Genomic DNA, 25,245 nt, shown 5'->3' on the forward strand with positions numbered 1-25,245 from the left:
AACTATACGTCACTAAAAATATTTTTTAAAACGCCATAAAGTCAGATCCCAGCAACATTACTTTCTACCTGTGTGGTCCTGAATAAGTTATTTTAACTTTTCTGACTTTTGTTTTAAAAAAGGAGGAATGAGAAAGTAAAATCTGCTTTTCAGAAACAGACTTGTGGTTGCCAAGGGAGAGGGTGAGCAGAATGGACTGGGCATTCGGGCCTAGTAGATGCAAACTGCTACATTTAGAATGGATAAACAAGGCCCTATTGTATAGCATCCAATCTCCTGGGATAAACAATGATGGAAAATAATATTTTTAAAATAATGTATATATATATATATATATATATGTATGTATGACTGAGTCACTTTTTTGTACAGCAGAAATTGATACAACATTGTAAATCAACTCTAATAAAAATACAAAAAAATTAAAGAAAGTAGTATATGCTTTTTAAAGAGGCTATAAGGATTAAATGGTATAATGCATTTGAAAGGGCTTAATAAATTACTTGGCATATTATGGTCATAATTATTTTAAATATGATATGCAATTGAAGATATATATACACATATATGAAGATGTGTATACATATATCTTCAGCTGCATTTTATATTTATAATAATCATGATCATAATAGTATAATATGACAGTAAGTTTATAAAATATTCATTCATCTCTTTCTCTACTGCCATGATGCTTCCTTAAACTACTATCATACCCTCCCTGGAATAATTCAACAGCTTTTATTTTTTTATTTTTAAGTGATTTTTTTCATTGCATTTAAGAAAAATTCTAGCCTTTAACAAGTCCAGGCTAGACCCTGTCTATTTCTCCCTCTAAGTGTCATACCCCTGCTGCCTACCCCCAACTAAATTTCAGCCCCAGTGGTCTTTCAGACATTCTTCAGGTGCATGTGTTTCTTCCCTCTGCCTGGAGTGCACTTTCCCAATCACATTCTATTTCTTCACATCTCAGCAATGTTTCCTCAAAGAGGCCCTTCTTCACCCCTCTGTCTTCATTCCCTTTTATATTCTCCCATAGCACTGTTAATTTTTCTTTATAAAGTTTATCCATATTTTCATTTGAATATTTATGTTTATGATTCTTAGTTTATTATCTCTTCTCATTATTTGTCCATAACCACAATGAACACAGAAGTCATATCTATTTTATTTATATCTTTATACCAGGTGTCTAGCCCAGAGTCAGATCCATGGCTTCATGAATATTTGCAGAAACGAGGTTGAGTGAATATGACAAATATAGGACAGAAGCGCTTTCTACCCTTGCCTTAGCATACTTATCACCATCAGCAGCATCAGCAGAATCTTTGCAACAGCAGCAGCTATGATTCACTGAATGGCTGCTGTATGCCAGGTCCTGTGTTAAACTTTTCCTCTGTATATGCTCATTTAATCTTCACTATCATCTTATTATACTTTACAGGTTAAAAAAAATGCATATTTAAGGCCATATAGCTATGGTGGGCCCAGAATCAAACCCATACCTAGGTGATCAAAGGAAAGAAACTGAGCAGGTTACTACTTATCCAGAGGAATAAAGCAATGTTTTCTTTTTCTTAAAAAAAAATCCTAATTTTAAAAATTTCCCCCTAAAGATACACTTCAGTGCTTAAAATTTCCAAATGGCTAAGAAATGAAGTACATATCAAAATTGTCTTTTTTCAGAGTTCCCATTATGGCTTAGCGGGTTAAGGACACAACGTTTTCTCTGTAAGGATGCATGTTCAATCCCTGGCCTTAGTAGCTTACAGATGTGGCATTGCTGCAAGCTGTGCCATGGGTCTCAGATGTGGCTTGAATTCAGTGTTGCTGTAGCTGTGGTGTAGCCCTCAGCTGCAGCTCTGACTAGACCTGTAGCATGGGAACTCCCATATGCTGAAGGTGTGGCTGTCAAAAAAAAATAAAGAAAAAATTATCTTCTTTGAATGCTAACTGGAAATTAATAATAAATTCCCTGTGTCCTATGCTCAGTAAATCTTTTCAATGTTTCTATTCTCTCAGTCTGTCACATAGAAAGTAATATTGCTCAGTCATCAGTGAACCACTGCATTGATCCTGGAAGGATCATTCTCCCTCTCCTTCTATATTGCTACCTCATCACCTACCAACAATAGATGCCCTTTTTAACTGGTAAATAAAGACAGCATCCACCTAGTTTATAAAGAAAAAATAAACACTGCAATGTAATGGAATTTTATTTGTGACTTCCCAAAGCAGAAGTATTATATGACCTTACATGCTCATAGGAGGTACGCTTTAGTTATTTAATCGTCCCAGAATTTAATTACAGACCATTGATTTCAATAGCTTTTTATCCCACTTTCCATTCCTCTAAGAAAAAAAGGAAAAAAAAAAAGGCATTTTCAAAAACCATCATACAGGAATGTTATCTCAGAGAGATGTAGATTCTTAAAAATGATTCTGGGACTTTGCATGGGCAATATTCAGACCACAAAGAAAATCTACCTTTTTCTAGTTGGCCTTTTAAAAATCATATTCATTAGCCTAGGGTAACAGATGGCCAACTGTATTCAATATAAAGCTGACCTTTAGCAACAAGGTCACCAGGACTCGTAATTTTTCTTTAAATTCTTATGTCTGTTTGGCTTTTATGTGAGTGTCTGGAAGCACTATAAATATGTCCTGGTTTTATGCTCATGATATTGTATGCACTTTCTCCTGTTAAACTTGAACCTATACCTTTCACCCAGAAAAAAAAAGTTCTTCATTATTTTTATGTGACTTTTATGACCTATTACATTAACTTGGAGTACAAATGTGGTCATGGTACTAGTTAGCTTGGGCTGCCATAACAAATTATCTTTGACCGAGTGGCTTAAGTGACAAATTTATTTTCTCACAATTCTGAAGAGTGGAAGTCTAATGTCAAGATCCTGGCCAATTTGCTTCTGTGAGAGCTCCTTTCTGACTTGCAGACAGCTGCTTTTTCCCTATGTTCTCAATGGTGAAGGCAGAGATTTCTCTAGTGTCTCATAGAATAAGCACACTAATTCTATTAGATCAGAACCCAACTCTTATGACCACCTTTAACCTTAGTTACTTCCTAAAAGCTCCATCTTCAAATACAGCCACACTGGGAGTTAGGGGTACAACATATGAATGTTGGAGTCACATAAACATTCAGACCATAATGGTCACCTTTATTTTATTTTTAAATTAATTAACCCAGTGTTCACATGGTCAAATAAACAGGAAGCTAAGAATCTCCTCTTCGAGGGCACCTTCTATCCCTAAATTATTTAAGTATACCATTGCTTTAATCACTGCAAAAGAGATCATTCTTCTTTTAAACACTAAGTATAGAAAGTATAAAAATCAAACTGGTTTGCCAGTGGAGCCCAGTTTTCCACCTCTATAATGCTTCTATATTGCTTCTGTCTCTACAATGATGAAGTTAATGCTGGTCCTGCAGAGTCCTATGCTTCATTGAGACTCTGATTCTTCCAGTTCTGAACAGGTCATAATAATGCCCATGATCTGGTTCCCAAGATTACAATTCAACCACAAGAACATTGAACTGAACACAGCCCTTGCTATTATCACTAAGACTAACTATTGAACCTGGGTCACGGATCCATACTTCTCCTCCCCTCCTGAGTTTTTTTGGCAAGGCCTTGATTTCCTTTCCAGCTATAAAACATTAGTGAGATCATCTTCCATCAGACCAGTGCTTGAACAGTGAAACAAAGGGGTCCTTGGTCCTCATGCATGTTTATTTACCTCTTCCCTAGCAACCAGAGCCACATATCCAGAGTTACTATTCAGAAGAGCATTTTTTCTCTACTCTACAAATATCTTGTAATATCATTCCCCTGGAACTATGGGTGCCTAGGACTCTTATATTTGCAAAACTAGAGAAGCCCATTAAAATGATTCTTCTGGAGGAAAAATTTTATATATATATATATCCAGAAGAGGCATATTTATTCTTTATTCATCATCCTTTTATATCAGCAACCAATCCTCTGAACAATTAATAGTATCTTCCTTAGGACTGAAACAACTCAAAGTGAGAGAGTTGGGAATTATAAACATTTAAAATTAATTTTATTTGATCAATTGATATTTTCTGCAATTTTTAAGGAAATAGAAATCATAGGAGAATTTGGGCTATGATACATTAAAAAGTGTGACAAATAGGAATAAGACACATAGTTAAAGAAACCTAGACATGAGGATGACGCCACTGGTATGATGACCCTACAAAAGTTTTCAGATGATGTGAAGGGCTTAGATATATGGGCAGGCTTCTTTAGAGCACATGGCAGAGACAATTCATGTAAAACATAGTGCATGGCTGTGTATATGCAGGGACAGAAAAGAGGCACTGAATAAGTAGCAGATTAAGAAAAGATTTTTCTAGGATAGGAACATGAATGGGTCTTTTGTAAGGAAGATACCAAAATTAGAATTAAATCTGTCTTCTGGTCCCCAGGGAAGAAGACTCAGTTTTTCAGAACAGGGTTTAGGTTCTGAATAATTGTGTTGGAAGTATGGATTCTTAATTATATTCACTCACCAGATAGCAAATAAGATCTTGTCTTATATTTTCTGGAATACTCAAAAAAGCTTAAGGATACTCTGTGACTGGCCTCAGTAGTACCACTTTGTACTTAATCAATGAACCTGTTTTAAACTTGCACTCAAACATTCCTATCCATTTATACTTTAGTGAAGGAGACTTTTATAAATATTTTTGAAGAAACTAGTCTCTGGGAGTGGTGATAACAATAAGGCTGAGTGCTCCAGAATCCCATTCAGAAAAGTTCTTTCTATCCTGGCAGGATGAAAATGTAGGTAGGTAGGGCTGTGAAAGACAGCTGTCAGCCTCTTCGGATGCTTTAGCCAAAAAAAGAGCTGCTTCACCCAAGAATATACGCTGCGTAAAGTGACCCTCATTTAATGATTGACAGAGGCAGCAATATGAAGGTCCAGCTATTCTGACCTCAAAGGGACATCTCTAATGAGATATTTTAGCTCTTGAGTTTCCCCTGGGGTTGGCTGAGGATGTCACCCAGGCTACCTCTGAGTATGACTTCTCTCTCTGCCCATTCCTGGTTCCTCCCCATCCCTTCCAATGAGGCTGATTATGGCAAATGTGGTCATTGCCTCCCAATATCCATTAAACACTTGGTACTTGATAACACAATTCCAAATTTTAGATGGGGATACTGGAGCTCAGATAAAATTATTTATTTCCGGAGTTCCCGTCATGGCGCAGAGGAAACGAATCTGACTAGGAATCATGAGGTTGCAGGTTCGATCCTTGGCCTCGCTCAGTGAGATCTGGCATTGCTGTGGCTGTGGTGTAGGCCAGCAGGTGTAGCTCCAATACACCCCCTAGCCTGGGAACCTCCATATGCCCCAGATGCAGCCTTAAAAAGCAAAAAATAAATAAATAAATTTTAAAAATCATTAATTTCCTAAAATAATTATATCCTGGCAAGTTATTATAGCCAAGGAACTATGTTTTGGCCAATAAATGTAGGAAAAAAAATTTTAAAGAAGGAAGTATACCTTTCTCACCCTTCCTTCTTGGTGCTGATTATAATGAAGACTTGATAGCTAGCAACGGAGAAACTCTTATGGACCACAAGGCAACCTTGTAAGTATAGCAGAGGGACAAAACAGGACTCTGGGTACTTAATACTTGTAAAGCTATGACACCAACCCTGACTATCTACTACTAGAGTCTTTTAAAGGAAAAGAAATAAATTTCCATTATTTAAGTAACTTTGAGGATTTCTTTAAATCTATAGTCTGTTTTATTTTATTTTATTTTGTTTTATTTTTTTGTCATTTTTAGGGCCACACCCACAGCATATGGAGGTTCCCAGGCTAGGGGTCCAGTTGGAGCTGTTGCTGCCAGCCTAAGCCAGAGCCACAGCAAGGCCAGATCTGAGCTGCGTCTATGACCCACACCACAGCTCAGGGCAAAGCTGGATCCTCAACCCCATGAGCGAGGCCAGGAATTGAACCCACCCTCATGGTTCCTAGTCAGATTCGTTTCCTCTGTGCCATGATGGGAACTCCGAAGAGTTTTTTATTTTTTTATTTTGGGTTTTTGTTTGCGTATTGTTTGGGGGTTGTTTTTCTTTAACTTATAGCTGAATCTAAACCAAAATAATATACAAGAGATTTGGGGAGTAAGAGTCGGGAAAAATTAGTAAAGAGTGGAAGCAAAGGCAATTCCCAAGATTAAAGTAAACAATAGTTCCAGGAGAGGGGAAAGCAAACATGTTTATCTGGCCCAGAGAACTAAAAATTCAGATCAGAGCATGAAAGCTGATTCTAGGGAAAAAAAATCTGACATGTTTGACTGTCATGAAAATTGTACTGAGAGGCATTTTAAAAGTTATGAGAAAGTATAGAAGGCTTAGATCCTCAAAGAAGTGAAAGGCAAACAAATAAGCAAAATTTTAGAACCTTAGTAACTACAGAGGAAATAAATTATATAAGAAATCAAAAGCATCATAGTATTCTACCTGGTTCAGCATGAATAATATTTATGTGGTCATGGTAGTGAAAACATTGAATAATCTTTTACCTAAAAATTTAAATATGCTAAGATGATGTGAGGGGTAAGAAAGGAGAGAACGAGTTGTGAGTTATATCCTCAGATACTGTAATAGAACATTTTTCTTGATGAAAGAAAGTACAGAATATGCATTTTTTTAAATTAAGAAGACATATACTTAGAAAACAAGCTAAATAAATTGAAAGCAGTTGTACCTGTGGATTACGATAATGGGATCAAATGAATGTCACATTTAACACCATTTACATTTAATTTTTTGCAGTTTTGGAGTTCTCGGTGTGGCTCAGTGGTTAATGAATCCGACTAGGAACCATGAGGTTGTGGGTTTGATTCCTGGTGTCGCGCAGCAGGTTGAGGATCCGGCATTGCCCTGAGCTGTGGTGTAGGTCACAGAAGTGGCTAGGATCCTGCGCTGCTGTGGCTCTGGCGCAGGCCGGTGGCTACAGCTCTGATTGGCTCCCTAGCCTGAGAACCTCCATATGCCCTGGGTGCAGCCCTGGAAAAGACAGACCAAAAAAAAAAAAAAAAAATCTTTGCAGTGTCATTCTTATCACATGACATGAATAAAATCTGAGCTATGACAATTATAATTATTGCCAATATACTAAAATTTCCCCAGAGAACATTAGCTTTCTGCCAATTCACATAAGCTAAATACCCTGAACTTTCCTTTTCAGAATGAATGTTCTTCCCGGGATGAAAGATCCTTGCTAATTTCTAGAATTTGCCATTTGTGAGCTATTTCAAATTTCAAAAGACATTTAAGATCCAGGATTGCCAATGGGAGGTTTTTTTCCAATATCTGCTGATTATCACAAACTCCACATGAAACTATTATACAATAAAAAAGAAGCCAAAAAAGGGGAGAGGGGAGTCCCCATGATGGCTCAGTGGAGATGAATCTGACTAGTATATGACAGGTTCAACCCCTAGCCTCCCTCAGTGGGTTAAGGATCTGGGGTCATTATGAGCTGTGGTATAGGTCACAGACATGGCTCGGATCTGGCATTGCTGTGGCTGTGGTGTAGGCTGGAGGCTGCAGCTCTGATTCAACCCCTAGCCTGGGAACCTCCATATGCTGCATGTGTGGCCCTAAAAAAACCAAAAATAAAATAAAATAAAAAAGGAAAAAAATTAAAAGGGAGAAAACCTCAGCTATTCTGAAAACAACTTGAAGACTTTGTGGGGGTTAAAAAAAAATTCATTAGGTTCTAAAATTAAGTTTTTTTGCTGACTATTTGTGACCTTCTTTTAAAATATTTATCCCTGAATCCCTGAATTATGCCTCATTTATAGCTCTGATGCAATCCCTAGCCTGGGAACCTCCATAGGCCATGAGTGTAGCCCTAAAAAGACAAAAGAAAAATTAAGTATATGTGACTAATGTTCTTTATTCAGCTATTATCCTTCACTAATTGAAACTGTTTCAGTTCCTCTGAAAACTTTAAGGCAAAATTCTTGTAAACTTGCTTTTTGTATCAGAAAAAATGTTATTAAACACAGTTGGACCTGACCTCTCAACTACTTTAAGTAGGTCTTGATTAGAGGCTCCATAAATGGAAGGATTGTGGCTAATTTTGCTGTGTAACAAGTTATTCTAAAACATTAGCAAATTAAAAGCAATTGTTTTATTTTGCTCAAAATTTTGTGGTCAAAAATTCAAGAAGAGCTCAGCAAGAATTTCTTACTTGGGGTCTCTCAAGTAGGGCCCGTCAAACAATGGCTGGGCTGCATTTATATGAAGGCTCAATGAGGCTGATTTCCAGATGGCTCACCCACAGGGAAGACAGCTGATGGAAGTTGTTTGCTGGGAAATCAGCTGGGATGTTCCGAGCCTTTCCATATATTGATCTCAGAGTAGTCAGACCACTAACATGGAGGCTCAGGGCACCAGGTTCCAGTAAACAAGGTGGAAGCTGCATAGCCATTTTTAGCCTAGCTTTGAAACAGGCTTAAAGTCACCTCTACTGCAATCTATCAGATAGTAATGAGAGACAGCCCCACTGAAATTCAAGGAGAGAGGACATGGATCCTACCGCTGGGTCAAGTCAAAGAGCATGTGATTATTTATCTTAAACATCCACAAGAAGCATAAATCTTGAGGTCAAGTTGTTATAGCCCAAGTTCATATTGTTATTTTTGTGGTATTTTTTGAGACTTCATAATAAATAGTTATTTTGAGTCCCTGGGCTTTTTAGAGTTTACTAAAGTTAGCCCTACCCTGTTACATGAAGTCAATTTCCACCCTTGAGTGTTTCTTTCTCTTTGATGAATCTACCACATTAAGCTTTTAACAAACATGATGTTTTTGCCAAGTAGATGTAGTGGAGAGTTTCGAACCACCTCCTACCACATTATTAAAATATTTTCCCATCTAGTGATTGTTATAGTCCTCTCCATATTTCCTTACTTTCATTACTTCCTTCTCTCCAACCCCAAATATTTCCTTCCTTTCTTGTCCAATATGCTTTGATTTTTTTGGTTCTACACTTTGCTAGGCACTGGGGATACTGAGAGTAATAAACCATATTTCCTTTTCTACAGCAGCTTGCATTTTGGTGGCTTAGACGGGATCTGAAACTGACAAACAGTGTGGGAAATGTGATTGCAGAGATATGTGCAGAGGATCATGAGAACACGGAAGCCGGAATGAAGTGCCTCAACATCTAAGTTATTCAAGAGAGAGCAGTACAAATTTGTATTAAAAGACAGAACAGATTCAATGTCTGAGATACATGACTACGATGCCCACACATTTCTGGATCATGTGTTTCCAAATATAAATAATTTTATCTCCTGAAAATAAGATTCTTTTAAAAATAATGTTATCCACATTTATACAAACATATGAAAATACACATTAATTTGAAATCAACTAATGCCTCCCCCCCAATAATCAAACCATTGCAAGCCAGCTTCTTTGGGGTAGCAGAGAAAGCTCAGGAAACCCCCTTGAGACTGTTGGAAGTGCTAACCCACTCCAGTGACTGGATTCTCACAGCTCAATTAAAACAGAAATAGCAAGCACATCTGGTCATTAAATTTTAAATATGTATGAGGATAAAAGGCCTTTAACGGTGTTTTACTTTTTTTTTTTACTATTAATTCACAGCTAGATGGAAGGAGAATACTTCGGAGTCTTATTTCATTATAATTTCTATGACAAAATGTACCAACCATTTCCCTTTTGGTTTAGCTTAAGCTTGATTTTATGATAATTTTAAGGTAGTTTCTTCCCATATTTCCCTCAAGGGAACGTAGATCTTCACTGTTGTTGAGCGAAGGCAGTGGAAACGGAGCTTTTCGGTTTATGGAAGAACATCAGCACATTCTCCTCAGTAGGATGCCAGGTATTTAACATGATTCAACTGAACAATCGGGTTAAGTCTGGAGATGTTTAAGGCATCTTAAGAGTTGGTAAATGGGCTGCAAGACATTTAATACATAGGAACAACTGCCTGTGGACTAAAACACTGGGACTTCTCTGGCATTTTTAGCAAGACAGAAAAGATAAATGTTCCTTCTATGAGCTAGCCTGTACTACAATGGGAAACATTTGCAAGTAGAGAGGTTAATCCTATGTCCCTCTGTCTTTGAATTCTCAGCGTCTAGTAAAATGCCTGACAGAGTATGTGCTGAGTAAATTTCACTAAATGTGTGAAACAATAAATGTGATGTGCAGACGGTAACTTAATTTTTTAAATAATCACCAGCTATAGTTAGGCAAAAGGTGGACAAATTAAGTTGCCTTGTACTTGAAATTTGCAATGTCATTTTTCTTGATATTATAGCAACTGATTTTATCATCCTAATCATAAATCTTGAAGAAATGCATGCAGGGAGTTCCTATTGTGTCTCAGTGTTTAACGAATCTGACTAGGAAACATGAGGTTGCAGGTTCGATCCCTGGCCTTGCTCAGTGGGTTAAGGATCAGGCATTGCCATGAGCTGTGGTGTGGGTTGCAGACGCAGCTTGGATCCCGAGTTGCTGTGGCTCTGGCACAGGCTGGCGGCAACAGCTCCAATTAGACCCCTAGCCTGGGAACCTCCATATGCCGCGGGTGTGGCCCTAGGGAAAAAAAAAGGCAAAAAAAAAAAAAAAAAAGAAAGAAAGAAATGCATGAGATATTTTCATCTGACATAGCTATAAGTAATATATAAGACATTAATAGATGCTTAAAAATAGAAATTAGGACTCCACTGGGTTAAGAGAATTCGGTAATGAGTTACTTAGTCTGCCCCCACAGTGAGGGGGAGAAAGAGTAATACAGTAATGATCCACTTAATTATTTCTAAAGTATTTTTGATAGATGCATGTCATAGCTTAGCAGATGTGACAGTGACATTGATTCTGCACAGTGAAGATTCTTTCATTACATATCTTACAGTTCATTACAGTGTTTTTCCCAAATATTTAGCCTTCATTTCACTTGCTGCTTAAAGTTACATTGTCTTGATTTTTAAAGGGGTGGGTTTTATCTTGCAGGCTGGGACATACATTACATTCTAGCTGCTATTAATATCAAAGAAAGATAGAATTCTTACCATGTAAGACTTCTGGCTCTTGTCTCAAAGAACATTCCACGTTGCCATTTGGTTCTCCTTTTAGCAAAGCATCCTTTTTAGTTAATTTTTGCAACAACCATTGCCAGATAACCAAATTCTTTTTTCTTGGGAGCACTGAAATCAAAATGTTAAAAAGAACTTGGAATTAGGCTTAGCTTGCTTATACATTTTGCAAAATAAGAATGCTGTTTGCGGAAGTGCCATGTTCATGATATTTCACTATGAACTTATTTTCCTTTTTCTTATTCTTATTCTGAAACCCACTATCCATTAAAAAATTATTGGACTGGATTTTTTTTCCTTCCTTTTGTTTATGTTCTGTTTTTTTCCTAGTGTTCAGGGTTGTTTGTTTTTTAAACCAAAGGTGTATATTTGTAGCTGTCTTAGCTATCACTGTAGCAAAATAGGAGAACCATATGAAATGATAAATTTCAGGTTTAAGTTCTTCACTTATCAACTGATTTATACATTCATTTATAAATATGAACTGCCTACTGTCTTTTCTTTTCCTATTTATAAATATTGCTTCTACTTTATTCATACTGGAGAACTATGCTATACCAGGCTTCAGACTATATAGCATCCTTAACTAAACACTTATTTTAGGCTTATGATAAGATAGGCACTATGCTTGAACTGGGAAGTTGGAAATAAATTAATCCTGGTACTTCCTTCAAAGAATCTAATGAGATAGAAAAAAAATGTGTTAAAATACATCACATTTGGATGCTTTTATAGGTATTAGAAAACCCCACACAAGTTGGCAATTTGTTGACTTGTCATCAAGAAACTCAAAGGTGAGAGAAAATTCAGCACAGTATAACCTTGAGTTTCATTCTGTTCCTTTTTGATTCTTAAGCCTTCTCCCAAATGTCAGTTTATCCCCAGGCTAATTTACCTGTGGTTCTAAACAGAAACAGGGATTGTGTGCTTCCTCCATTGTCAACCATGGATCAGAATTTTGAATTTTACCTTGATTGGGCTATTTCTGAGACAGGTATAGGTAAGGGGGTCCTGTATTTGGGGCTCAGAACTGGTTCCTTCCTTTCCCTTAACCTAATGCTGGAGCCTGAGGGAATGTGATTAGGCTTATTGATTTGATCAGAGAGTAGAGTCACTATACCCCAAACACAAAGCTACTACACAAAAGAGAAAGGTGGTTACTTAGAGGGAGATTCAAGTACAGTTACCAAAGATAATGATGGGAAATTGATATTGGTAAGGCAACCAATGACTGGATCTAGCCTGCATTGATTTTCCACCAATTCCTGCTTTATGTTTGGACTCAGCATTTTATTATTAAGGTAGCTTGATCACAAAATTGTTCAAAGTGTTCTACATGTCAAGCAGTATGACTTTCTAGGTCCTCACATAAGAGAAAGTCTTTTCTATTCCTTAGTTGTGATTCTGAAATCTAATAAACTTAAAATCAAAAGGTTTTTTTTCATTAATTTACAGTTAATTTGTTTGGGAGCAAAACCAAATCTGGACTTATGAATGCCTATTTAAACTCTTTCTTTATCCAAACTAAGTGACTATCCACATTTTTTTGTTGAAAAATATATTAATGTGTTTGACCAGAGGGTGCTTCCCCAGATCTTACTGGGGAGTTTGCAAAATATATTGTATATGCAAAGTTTTAGCTTTTTAAATTAAAAAAAGAAATCAAACCAGAACCCAAACAAACCCTTGACTTTTGAAATATATAAGGCTCAAGAATTTTGGGGACCCAAAACTTTTTTTTTTTCCAAATTACTATTTTATTACTTGACATCTAGACTGAGGCCTAAGAAAGACTCTCTCTGAGTTCCCGTCGTGGTGCAGTGGTTAACGAATCCGACTAGGAACCATGAGGTTGCGGGTTCCGTCCCTGCCCTTGCTCAGTGGGTTAACGATCCGGCATTGCCGTGAGCTGTGGTGTAGGTTGCAGACGTGGCTCAGATCCCGAGTTGCTGTGGCTCTGGCGTAGGCCGGTGGCTACTGCTCTGATTCGACCCCTAGCCTGGGAACCTCCATATGCCACAGGAGCAGCCCAAGGAAATAGCAAAAAGACAAAAAAAAAAAAAAAAAAAAAAAGACTCTCTCTTCCCTTAAACCCTAATATAGGTCTTATCACCAGCCAATTGCCTAAGACTGAAGCAATGACAACTGTGCCCCAGGGGAACTTGTGAGAAAAAGAGAACTAGAGCTGGATTAGCATCATTTGTCACTCAAACAAGGAACTAAACTAGGTTAACTAACATCTGGATTTGTCCTGGCCAGCTCTAGTCTGTGTCTGTTGCCCTGGTGTAGATATTAATAAATTCATACGTTTGGGTTGGACCATATATTAGTTGGTGACCCTGGGCTTGCCTATGTGCCGACTAAGAGAGGGAGAACATCATAAACATCCTTTCCTTTCTCCCTGTGACTATCTATCAGTCACGTTACTGCTACTCTGTACCTTCCTAAAACTAGGGGGATGGCCTTTTAACCCTGTGGGATAAGTTCTTCTCCAGAAGCTCCGAAATGGGTAAGAACAGATATTAGCTCAGTAAGGTGAAATCAAACTATATAAGTGAGCGTGGGCTGCTTATACCACAGACTGGGTAGCATAAACAATGGATGTTCATTTCTTACATCTTTGGAGGTTCAAGGTCCTGGCAGATTTGGTTCTTGGTGAGAAACCTCTTCTAGCCTGCAGATAGCTGCCTTCTTACTTTTTCTTCCCCCCAAATATATTTTGCACAGAAAAATTTAGTCATCCCCTTTCTTTTTCCTCTTTCCATCCTACTCAAAAAGAATCTTTCCTAATCTCCTTACACTTTTTTTTTTAATTTTAAAAAATTTTCCCTCCCTCCTCCTCCAAATCCCTCACTTCCAGCCTCTCAGTGTCTGACTTCAGCCTCCTTCCCACTCTGGATTTTCCTCCCCCACCTCTTTCCTTAAATAGTCCTATTTAAATCTTTCTCAGCTTCCCAGTTTGCACTTTCATATATTATCCAGATCGGCAAGCTGAAAGATATTCCTTGACACTTGCTCTTTAGAAGAGCAGTGAAGGTTGAAGACCAAGGATTAAAAATGTTGACTCATGTTTTCCCCTTTAACACATATAAACCAATACAAATAATGATATATTACTGTTGTACTGATAGGAATATAGGAGCTAAGTTAGGCTGAGTGACAAAGAAAGTAGTGGCCAATTCCACTCAGGGTGGAGAAGGGTTATTAAAGAAGCTTAGAGAGAAAACCATATTCTAGCAGAGCTGACCTATAGTGACATGTTGGAGGAATGAAATTCAGAACCAGCTAGTCTAAGGAGAGGAAGTAGCTTTTGAAAAGGAATACTGTAGGGACAGCTGGGAATATCAGTGAATTGCATTAGTTCATGAAGCCGGAAACTGTGATGGGAAATGAGGAAGAAGAGTTAGTCAAATTCCAAGTCATAGAAAAAAACCTTCTCTCTGAAATAAGCCTCTCTCAAAAATGTATAAGATTATCAGTGAGGCAGAAGTCAAGAGAAATTTATAAATTATGAAAAGCAGATAAGACATGATGGAAGAAATATGAAGCCACTAAAAGGAAGCTATCAAAACAGATGGAATTGCAAATCCAACACAAAGTCTCCATTGTGAAGATGAGCATAATAAAGGAATGACCAAATATCTGAGGAAAGACATTCCATGAGAGACACAATTGAAGATCTTATACCCAAGAAAGAGTTAAAAGGACAATCAAAATTTATATGGTTATAAATTTGAAGATATGTATAATTAACATCCACAGAGTTAGAGCAGGACATTACATTTAACAAATAAAAAATAGCACAGGCAATTACAAATAAAAAATAATTAATGCCTAGGAAGTGAAAAACATAATTGTTGAAATTAAAAAATTAATAGATGGACTGAACAGCATAATGGAAACAGCTGAAAAGAAAATTAATAAAAAAATAATAACATACTATCATTTATTGGGTCACTTATATGCCAAGCACTATCCTAAGAGCTTTATATATATTTTATTTACTTCTCACCATAGTCAAATAAGCAACACTATTGTGACCATTATTTTACAGATAAGAAAAATTATAGGATTTTTATAAAATTCACTCTAATAAGTCACATGAGTCAATTCCAGAGAACACTTACTAAACCACTAAAAACACACAGAAGATTGAACCTAAGAATTACTTTAGAATACAATACAACCTCTTGTAAAAAGATGAGTATAAGGATAAAAGTTAAGGACAAGGAGAATAAATCCAGAAGTTGCAGCATCTAAGAGAAGCTCTAACTGGAGAGTTCATTGTTAAGGAAGAGCAAACAATATTTAAATGCATGGTAATTGAGAATTTCTTAGAACTAAGAATGATAAGATTCTTCCTTTGAAAGAAGCCATTAGGTGCTAAACAAGACAAATTTAGGCAATGAGATTAGGTATAGGATTTAAAGAAGATTGCCATGATCAGATTTTTCTTTCATAAAGATCAATCTGTGGGCAGTGTTAGGTGTGAATTAGAAGCTCATGATTATAGGCAAGGTACTATCTATCAGATAATTGGAGTAGTCTAGACCAGAGATGATAAGAGCCTACAGTGGGGAAGGAGAAATAAAGAAGAACCAAGCACAGAGAAAGAAAACTGATGCTAATACTAACAATAATGGTGACTTACTAAAATATGGTCAAATCACATACCCTAAGTTTAATGACATTTTTTTAAAAAGTTAACTAAGCACAACATTTTTTTAAAAAGTTAACTAAGTCCTCCACTTCAGACATTTGTTTTTTAAATTTTTTTTTTGATATAGTCAGGATTTTTATTGTCAAAACAAGAGATACAAGCATAACAGAAGACACAAATAAATTGTTCTGATCATTTCAGACTCCAGGTCTCTGTGGAAGGTCAGCTCAGCTCCTTGTCTAGATGCAACACTGTCCAAAGAAAAAGACAGCAGGAATTTGAAACAGTTTTCAAGACAGCGATTGAACATGTACACAGTGAGAAGTGAAAAGGTGGTTCCCTAGCTCCTTTCCTCAGTAAGGTATATGTTTGTTTATAAAGGTATGAGGCTCGTTTGGTGGGGTGTGTGTGTGGGGGGGGCAGTGATTAATTCTTCCACCTCCCAGGGAAAAAAAAAAAGTTCAGGCCTTGGCCTAAACGAGAAAAATCAAAATAGAGCAATGCTAGTTTCACGGGAACCTCAAGACTATCCTCCAACTGCAGTTGCCGCCTTTAAGAAAGTTTTTTTTTTTTTCTGTTTTTTTGTAATGATTTTTATTTTTTGCATTACAGCTGGTTTACAGTGTTCTGTCAATTTTCTACTGTACGGCAAGGTGACCCAGTTACACATACATGTATATATTCTTTTTTCTCACATTATCATGCTCCATCATAAGTGACTAGATATAGTTCCCAGTGGTACACAGCAGGATCCCATTGCTCATCTATTCAAAAGGCAACAGTTTGCTTCCAAAGGCAATAGTTTGCAGAAAGTTTAATACCCATTTATCTATTACCAAACGAGTAGACTGAATTTCCTCCCTTAGGAAGTCTTCAACCAAATGAAAGTTAAATTAATCTCACTTTAAAGTGCAACAAAGGATATAGGACCAGTGTTTTGTTCAGTGACACATAAAAGAGAAGCATCCCTCCAACAGCACTGGCCTAAGAGCTACTGCACTAGATACTGGCCACAGAACCACGTGATCCTCAGCATCTTCCTAAAAGCACAGACTCCAGTTTCAGCGCAGAAAAGAGGATCCCTTCCAAGTCTGCCTCTTAAGTGTACCCAGACCTCAACAGATCTTGGGTCCCCCTCACTGATGAGACTGGAGCACAAAGCGCCAGCACAGCCAGGAAGGCCAAAGTCATCCACCCTAGTCAGTGAAGGCCCCCATGTGTCCATGCTCGTGTGGAGAGTGGCAAAGGAATCAAGAAGCCTTGGTTTTGGACCAACACAAACATCATTTGTTCTGTGTTTATAAATGATACCAAAAATAAGTAATGAGGTCCCCGTACACCTGCTGACATTATTTAGTCTACACTAAAGTGATACGAGACAGCTTCTTCCACACAAGGACAAGTTTTGCACAATGTTTCTCAAAGACCAAATATGTCTCCAGCTCAAGCCTCAGTTTGAGAGATTTTTAAAAAGACAAAACAAAACCTTTCCTATGTCAGAGCCAAGGTAAAGGGAGCAGGGCACAAGACACGCTCTAGCCAGAGTCCCTGGAACAGATGGCTCTAGAAGCCTGTGGGCGTGAGAACATTCAAGTCCAGGGATTTGAGATTGTGGGTCCGAGGCAGCTGTTTCTTCCCTTCTATCACTGGGATGTTTCAGTTTTTTATTATAGTTGATTTACAATGCTGTGCCAATTTCTACTGTATACCAAAGTGACTCAGTCATATATATATACACACACATACACACATTATTTATATGTATATAATGTATATATACATTATGTATATGTGTGTGTATTATACATTATTTTAAAAATATTATTTTCCATTATGGTCTATCCCAGGAGATTAAATATAGTTCCCTGTGCTATACAGTAGGACCTCATTGCTTATCCATTCTAAATGTAATAGCTTGCATCTACTAACCCCAAACTCCTAGTCCATCCCACTCCCTCCCCCATTCCCCTTGGCAACTATAAGTCTGTTCTCCATGTCAGTGAGTCTATTTCTTTTTTGTAAATAGGTTCATTTGTGCCATATTTTAGATTCCACATATAAGTGATATTGTATGGTATTTGTTTTTCTCTTTATGACTTAACTTCACTTAGTATGATAATCTCTAGCTGCACTAAGACACTTGCTAATGGTCATTTTAGCATCATTCAGAAGGCACATGGCTTGAAGAGTAAATGGGCAGAAACATCAGACGCTGAACTACCTTATCCCAGAAGTTAACACACATCATTTCCACACACATCCTATTCACCAAAACTGGAAATGTGGCCCGTAGAGGTGCAGGGAGTACATTCACAGTTTGGATTGGAGTACCTTAATGAATTGAACCTCTTATCATTATAACTTCTCTTTATCCCTAGTATTACTCATTGTCCTAAAGTCCACTTCCTTCTGATTAATGCTCACATGATGTGTACATTTTCTTGTAACTTATCTATACCTTTATACCTAAAGTTCACTGTCATTACCTCTTGCTTGAAGATGGTTTTTTATAAGCTATTTGAGTATAGCTGGCTCATCTTCAATCTATTCCCCAGCATGGTCTTTTTAAAATTCAAGTATGATCTTATTCTTCTGCTTATAACCATCATTGGCATTTTGTTGCATTTAGAGTTAAGTCCATACATCTTGTTCTTACTTACAAGTCCAAAGATGATCTGTCCTCTACTGATGCCACCAATATCATTACTTGACATTCTTCCCCTCAGATTTCATACTATCTACTTAACTGAACTTTTTCAATTCCAGTAATTTAACTTTTGAATTGCTACCCACTGTTCACCATGTTACCTCATTTTTCAATGGGCTAACTTCCTTCTATATTTGTCTCATTTGGATATTACATCACCTTGAAGTCTACTATGACCTGTCAATTCTGAATTAAGTCCTCTTCCTCTATGTTCCCACTAGACCATCTATTCCTTTTATCACAGCAGTGATGAAATGGCATTATACTTGCCTGTTAAATTGGGACATCCTCCACAAGACTGTAAACTCCCTGAAAGTTAGGACGTACCCATTCAGTTCAATGTTGTACATCTGTCATTTAGCATAGAATCTTTCTAAGTTTAATTAATACTTGTTGAGTGAGTGGCTGAATTACTGAATGTTATTAATGAGTTTAATAAGAAATGTCAGTGCAATGATAGACCCATAAACTGCATCTTGTGTCTTAAAAGGCATGTCATAAAGGACAAGGAGAGAGTTAAAAGTCAGTTGAGGTAATTCTTGAATAAGTAACAAAGAAGATCATGATAGCATGGTATTAGGAGTACCAGACGATTGTATGCTCTCTCATTCCCCATGCATAACTGTATGTTAGTGGAAGCCTAGCTAGGAAAAAACACCTTCGAGTTCTTCTTAAGATGGGAGAAAAAAATCCAGAGATGATATAACCTCTTAAAGCAGAGATTCAGATTAGGTGCTTGAAGCCTGAATTTTCTCCAGAAGTGTATTGATCTTTTTATTATGAACTACTACATACAGAAAGGTGCATGAAATAAAGTCACTGCTGATAATTTAACTCAGAGAATGTCAATATAAGCATATTTAGGTCAAGGAACAGAACAGTGAGGATGTCCCAAAGCCTCTCCTTTGGCTTTTTCCAAATCACTATTCCCCCACTCCACTGCATATGTAGCCTCTATCTTGAAATTTATGGTAATCACATTCTTTCTTTTCTCATTGTTTCACCAATATCCCAAAATAATCTAGTATAGTTTTGCCTCTTTAGCTAACAATATAAATGGATTTCACAGTTACACATTAGTACTTTTTAGTGGATAGCTTCTTTTCTTCATTCTTATTGTTGGGCTTCTAAAATATTCACAATTATTAATTTTTACACTAAATGTGTACATGGTATTTAGATCAGAGACAAATTATCATCAATTGCTTAAGAGGCAAATAATGACCATGTGGTTTGCAAAACCCTACTTTGATCCTGAGGCAGCACAATGAAAACCAAGCCAAGTATCTTATGTACATAAACTTCAAAGTCTGTGTCAGAGATGAGAAATAGAGAAAAAATTGACATTGTCTGCTTATATACAGAAGTAAGAAAAACTTGCCTTTTCTTCCTCTCCCAAAAGGAGAGAGGAAACACTTTATTCCTTGGACACAAGAATTTATGACTGAAGCTTGATTTTTTTATCCTCTATGTTTTTTACCCTCACTTTTGTATTTTTCATCCTTTTGTCTGTGTTTTGAGATGTTTTATTCTAATCTATCTCTAATTCACTAATTCTCTCTTTGCTATGTTGAATCTCTTAATCTGTCCACTGTGTTCCTAATTTTGATTATATTTTTCATTCTTAATTTCTAGCTCTCTGAAAAATTCTAAATTGTCTTATTTCATTGAGCATAATAAATACCATATGATATCACTTATATGTGGAATCTAAAATATGGCACAAATGAACCTATCTACAGATTCACAGACGTAGAGAATAGAATTGTGGTTGTCAAAGGGGAGGGGTAGGGAGTGGAGGACTCCCTACCAAAAGGGAGGACTGGGAGTTTGTGGTCAGTTGATGCAAACTATTACATTTAGAATGGATAAGCAAATGAGTTCCTATTGTATAGCATAGGGATAGACTTAGGATAGACTATGATGGAAGGTACTATGAGAAAAAGAATGTGTGTGTGTGTGTGTGTGTGTGTGAGAGAGAGAGAGAGAGAGAGAGAGAGAGAGAGAGAGAGACTGGGTCACTATACTGTACAGCAGAAATTAACAACACTGTAAATCATCTATACTGTAATAAAAATAAAATTTTAAATAAATAAACAAAATTCCCTAATATTGGAAACCTCCAGCTGATCTTTTTCTATTGTTTTATGTTTCTGTTTGTTTTCATGCATGTGATCTAAACGTCTGATGTATTTGGGTTTTTTTTACTTTTTATCTTAAAATATTTATAGATTTTTGGAACATTGCACAGTATTACAGAAAGATCTTATGCTCCCTTCACTCAGTTTTCCCCATTGGTTACATTTTATGTAACTATAGGTAACATCAAACCAGAAAATCATCAGTTTACTACATGCATAGATTCATGTAATTACCACTCCAAACAAGATATAGAACTATTCCATAAACGAAAAGATATCCTTCCTGCCAGCCCTTATAGTTATGGTCACACCCACCACTACAACTGCCCCCATCCCTAACCCATGGAAACCACTAATCTTAATCTCCATAATTTTGTCATTTTGAAAATTATATATATATCTGTATATAGAGAGGGAGGAATTAGTACAGTATTTGACCTTTAGAAATTGGCTTTTCTTCAAGGTTATTTTTTTATTGTGAGCTACTGCATTTGCAAAATTGTTTGTAAAATTGGTTTGAGATGATGCTGTACTTATTTTTCTTTTTTTGAAAGAACGCTTCTTATGCCAAGCACTGGTGTTCTAGCACTCTGAAAGCACCTTACTTAAATTTTAAGGACTGACATTTTAGTGAAGTGAGGTGTACTCCCTGTGAGGGCCAATCTAACTTCTGCTTCACACGGCTAGGATGCAACCTTTTAGGATTTTAACCCAAAGTTTAAGGAGTGGAGGCCACTCACCATGATTCCTGCCCTTGGTGGGCTAGGACACAAGTCCCCACGGTCTTTAGCTTCTTAGCCTCTCAGTTGTTTCCTCTGGACTTGTCTAACATCCCCAAGTAAAAGGAAACTGCAAGCTCCTGATTTGACTGCCTTAGCCTCTCTTTGTTACTGGATTCTAGCCTAGTAATATTTCCCATCTTGTTACATTTACATGTCTTCCAGCAAGTGATTTTTATGCATTTTGTCCAGGTTTTCCAACTATCCTCAGCGGTGGGTGGGTCTAGATCACCTTGTCTGCTATTACTGGAAACAAATGTTTTCTACAGTTCTGTTCTCTTTGACCCATACAGATTTATAACTTCTTAATTTTCAATTTTAAAGATTTTGAATTTATAAATAAAAATGGAGGTATGTGACTTTTTATGTCCGAATTCACTCAAGACAAATATCAGGTAAAGCAGTTAGGGGCACTGCCCCTTTTAGGAAAAGCATTTGCTCTTATTTGGCTACAGTCCTCTCTCATCCCTAGTGTCTATATCCAGCTACTTAATTTATTTAAATAACATGTTATCCTGGCCATATAGCATTTTTACTTAAAGAAAACTTTAAAATTTAATATGACTTTTTTGTTGTTCCTAGAATTCTGTCAGTAAAAGTGATCTTCCTTATTCTAAATTTTGGTCAGTTTCATTTGCTTCTTCTATCATTTAGAAGTGCCAGCTTGGGGCACACAGTTAATCATAGTCCTTGTACTGTTTCCATTAAATGACTGGCCCTCTATCCAGCCAGTTCTCTCCCACTTTCCAACATCTAGCCCTTCCTGATAACTCTAAACCCACTACAAGTATTTATTTATAATCTGCTCTTACTATTATTGCTGAAGAGAGAAAACTGGAATGCATCCTCAGTCATCATTACAAGAGACTTTTTGTTAAAAGCCCCTGCAATACCCTTGATTCACACAGTAAATTTACTTCTCAGAATCTATTTTTCCACTAATGTAATCATGATTGCACCTCCCATACCTCATGGACTATAAATAGGAACATATGAACCACATTAAAAATTATGTAAGATCAAAATCATTACTTAGACTTTAGTATCATTATTTGATTGAGTCAATCATTTTGTAAGCATATAATGAGGAACAATTTTTGGCCATGTACTTTGCTGTTCCATGCCCACATGTAGCTTCAAAGTTACAGAAAGAATATATTGGTTTCAAAGAGCTTAAATTTTATCTGGGAAGAGAGACACATAGAAAGCAGTATAAAACATACATGAAATACTTCTATAGATGCAAAATGACAATATAAAAGGAAGTATATTATGCCACTAGAATGCCAATTAGGAGAGCAATATGAATTTGGGGTTTATGAATAGGAAAGACTTGAAAAGGTTCATGAATGAGATTTTGAGGAAAGTTTAGACATGGACTTACAGAGGAGAGAAGTTGAGTTATTCCAGCAAGTGGTATTTCTTTGCAGAGCTTTTCTTTCCAGGAGCTGGTAAGTCCATATTTATTCTTTTTCTATAGAATTTTGAAGGACATTTTGTAGTGTGTTGGTACAGAGTTGATTTTATTTTAATGCTCAAAAATAGGTAGACAGTCAAGTGTACTATATTCAGAAATAGGAAATGAGAGAGAATAATGTAGATAAATAATCATCTCCAGTCTCAGTTCAGTCTTGGCATTTTCCCTCTCCCTATTCAATAGGAATATTTTACTTTCTGTAGGAGATAAGAAGACATTTAATATATGGATGCTGACCTTAAGGAGCTTATAATTGCTACTAGAGGTTTAGGCTCCTAAGTGAGAAGATAAACAATAGGCAGTAGTTACCTAGACATACTAGAAATGTCACAAGGTAGTGGCTGATAAATACAAATATCAGTGCTGACAAGTCCTAGTATAGTTAATAGGAGGTAGAATCTTTGGGAGCTGGCTTGGAGGAAAGGGCATCATAAAAGAAATGTAACTCAGAATCATTTCACCAGGGAAATAACAGAGATCCTTTAATCCAACTAGATGAATTCCTTGTACCACATCATTAATAAATGGCTGTTTACAAAAAAATCCTCTCCAGTAATAACAGAATTTACTTTCATGAGACATCCTATTTCAAGTCCTTAAAGATAATGTTCTTCCTTATGCTCTAATTTGCCTCCTTACTGAATCTGATAGTGCTCTCCAGAGCTTCCCAGTCCCTGTGTCCATCATCCTCAGGTGCCCCAGGGTATTACAGATGTGCTGACTTATCTATTCCCTAGCTGTCCTGCAGGGCCTGAAGTAGCCACAGAAGCATTTATGCTCTGCTATGAAAATGATTGTGAAGCATTGCTCAGTATAATGTGGTGATAAAGAGATCCAGGTTCTAGAATCAGATAGACCCATGTTAGAATCTGGGCTCTTCCAGTTATTTATCACCTCTAATACCTTGAGAAAAAGATCATTTCAATCCTCAATTTCTACATTGTAAAACAAGTATAATAATACTGGCTCCTTATAGAGTTAGTATAAGAATTAAAGATGATAGCATTTTAGGATTAATAAATACTATTATTGTCACTGGTTCTGCTTTTCCCCTTTTAAACTGTGACACAGAATTCCTCTTCTGTTTCACAAACTTCAAATTATTTAAAGTTTTTGTTTGTTTGTTTGTTTCTCCTAAGTCTCCTCCTCTGGCTAAATATCCCATGTTCCTTGTTCAACATGAGTTCAAGTTGGTGTCTTTGGGCTCCCTTTTAAATATATAGTACTAAGAACAGAATGCACCCCAGCAAACGTGGCTTGATAAGGTAATCTTTGAAGGGTGGTGAGAATAGGAGAATGAGGAAAGGATATTCTCACTGGAGAACAGAGTAATTAATGAGCAAAGGAGAAAAAGCCATAAAAGACATGTCATGTTTAACAACAAATGGGCTTATCTGGCTGAAAGAGAGTCATAGGGAAAAAAGATTTTCAAGGGGCTGGATTATGAAGTCCCTGGAACTATGAGACTATGGATTCTATCAATGTAAAAGAAAACCAACAAAATTATCATTATAGGAGATTGATCTATTACTTGAAAGCAAGCAACCACATGTGAGTATATTACTCATAAGCAGCAAAATATTATATAAAACATTTACATAAAAAAAATCAATAACCCTAGAATCACCCCAAAGGAGATGCTAAAAACTTGGAGATGATCCACAAACCACACATTCTCTTTGACTGTTGGCTGCTGTAGTCCACTGTGGTTAGAAAGAGGTTTGTGACCCAAAGAAGTTAATCTGTCCTGTTCTGGGAGTCAAATCTCAGTAGCTTCAATTCCAGATTTCCTTTATTCCTAACCCTTTTCTCTTCTTGTCTTCAGGTCTTCTGGTCTTTTTTTCCCATTCACTCAATTCGCATAATGTTTAGGGCCTTTTGGAGTCCATATGCCATTTCTCTTGAGTACTAGCTGTATGACTTTGGGCAAACTATTCAGCTTCTTTGTAACTCAGTTTCATCTTAGGTAAAGATAAGGATTTTTATAGGACTTCTAAAATTAACTTAATGTGACCATTAAGTGAGTTAACATATCAAAAGTGATTCAAAGAGACCCTGGCAAAAGTAAGTGTTCTGTATGTTGATTATTGTTATTTTGGGTCATTATTATTCAGACACTGCTAGGCACAGGGGATGCAGAGCAGAACAGGACAATTCCATCCTTAATGGTCAATTTTTCCTGATTTTGTGAGCAAGGCAATGACTTCGGAAGCAGAGAAGTTCTTACACTACGGGTCAAATCTGAGCTGTAGCTGCTGGCCACAGCCACAGCAACGCCAGATCCCAGCCACATCTACACCACAGCTCACAGCAACGTCGTACCTTTAATCCGTTG

The 25,245-nt window shown here is 36.8% G+C and overlaps 1 protein-coding gene across 3 annotated transcripts in view; it reads right to left on the reverse strand.

Moving 5' to 3' along the window:
- LOC110260239 (uncharacterized) overlaps positions 1-25,245 on the reverse strand; it is a 440,837-nt gene that overhangs the window by 122,515 nt on the left and 293,077 nt on the right. For all 3 annotated transcript variants that reach the window (XM_085021871.1, XM_085021872.1, XM_085021873.1), the window contains one exon: positions 11,123-11,257. In XM_085021871.1, the coding sequence (XP_084877997.1) occupies positions 11,204-11,257 (54 nt within the window). In that variant the 3' untranslated portion in view covers positions 11,123-11,203. The remainder of the gene's footprint in view (positions 1-11,122; positions 11,258-25,245) is intronic.

Source organism: Sus scrofa, chromosome 4 (genome assembly GCF_054392235.1).
Source record: "Sus scrofa isolate SSC_HxYL_T2T_F1_AM1 chromosome 4, Sscrofa_HxYL_maternal_Yorkshire_Landrace_v2.0, whole genome shotgun sequence".
Classification (NCBI taxonomy): Eukaryota; Metazoa; Chordata; class Mammalia; order Artiodactyla; family Suidae; genus Sus; species Sus scrofa.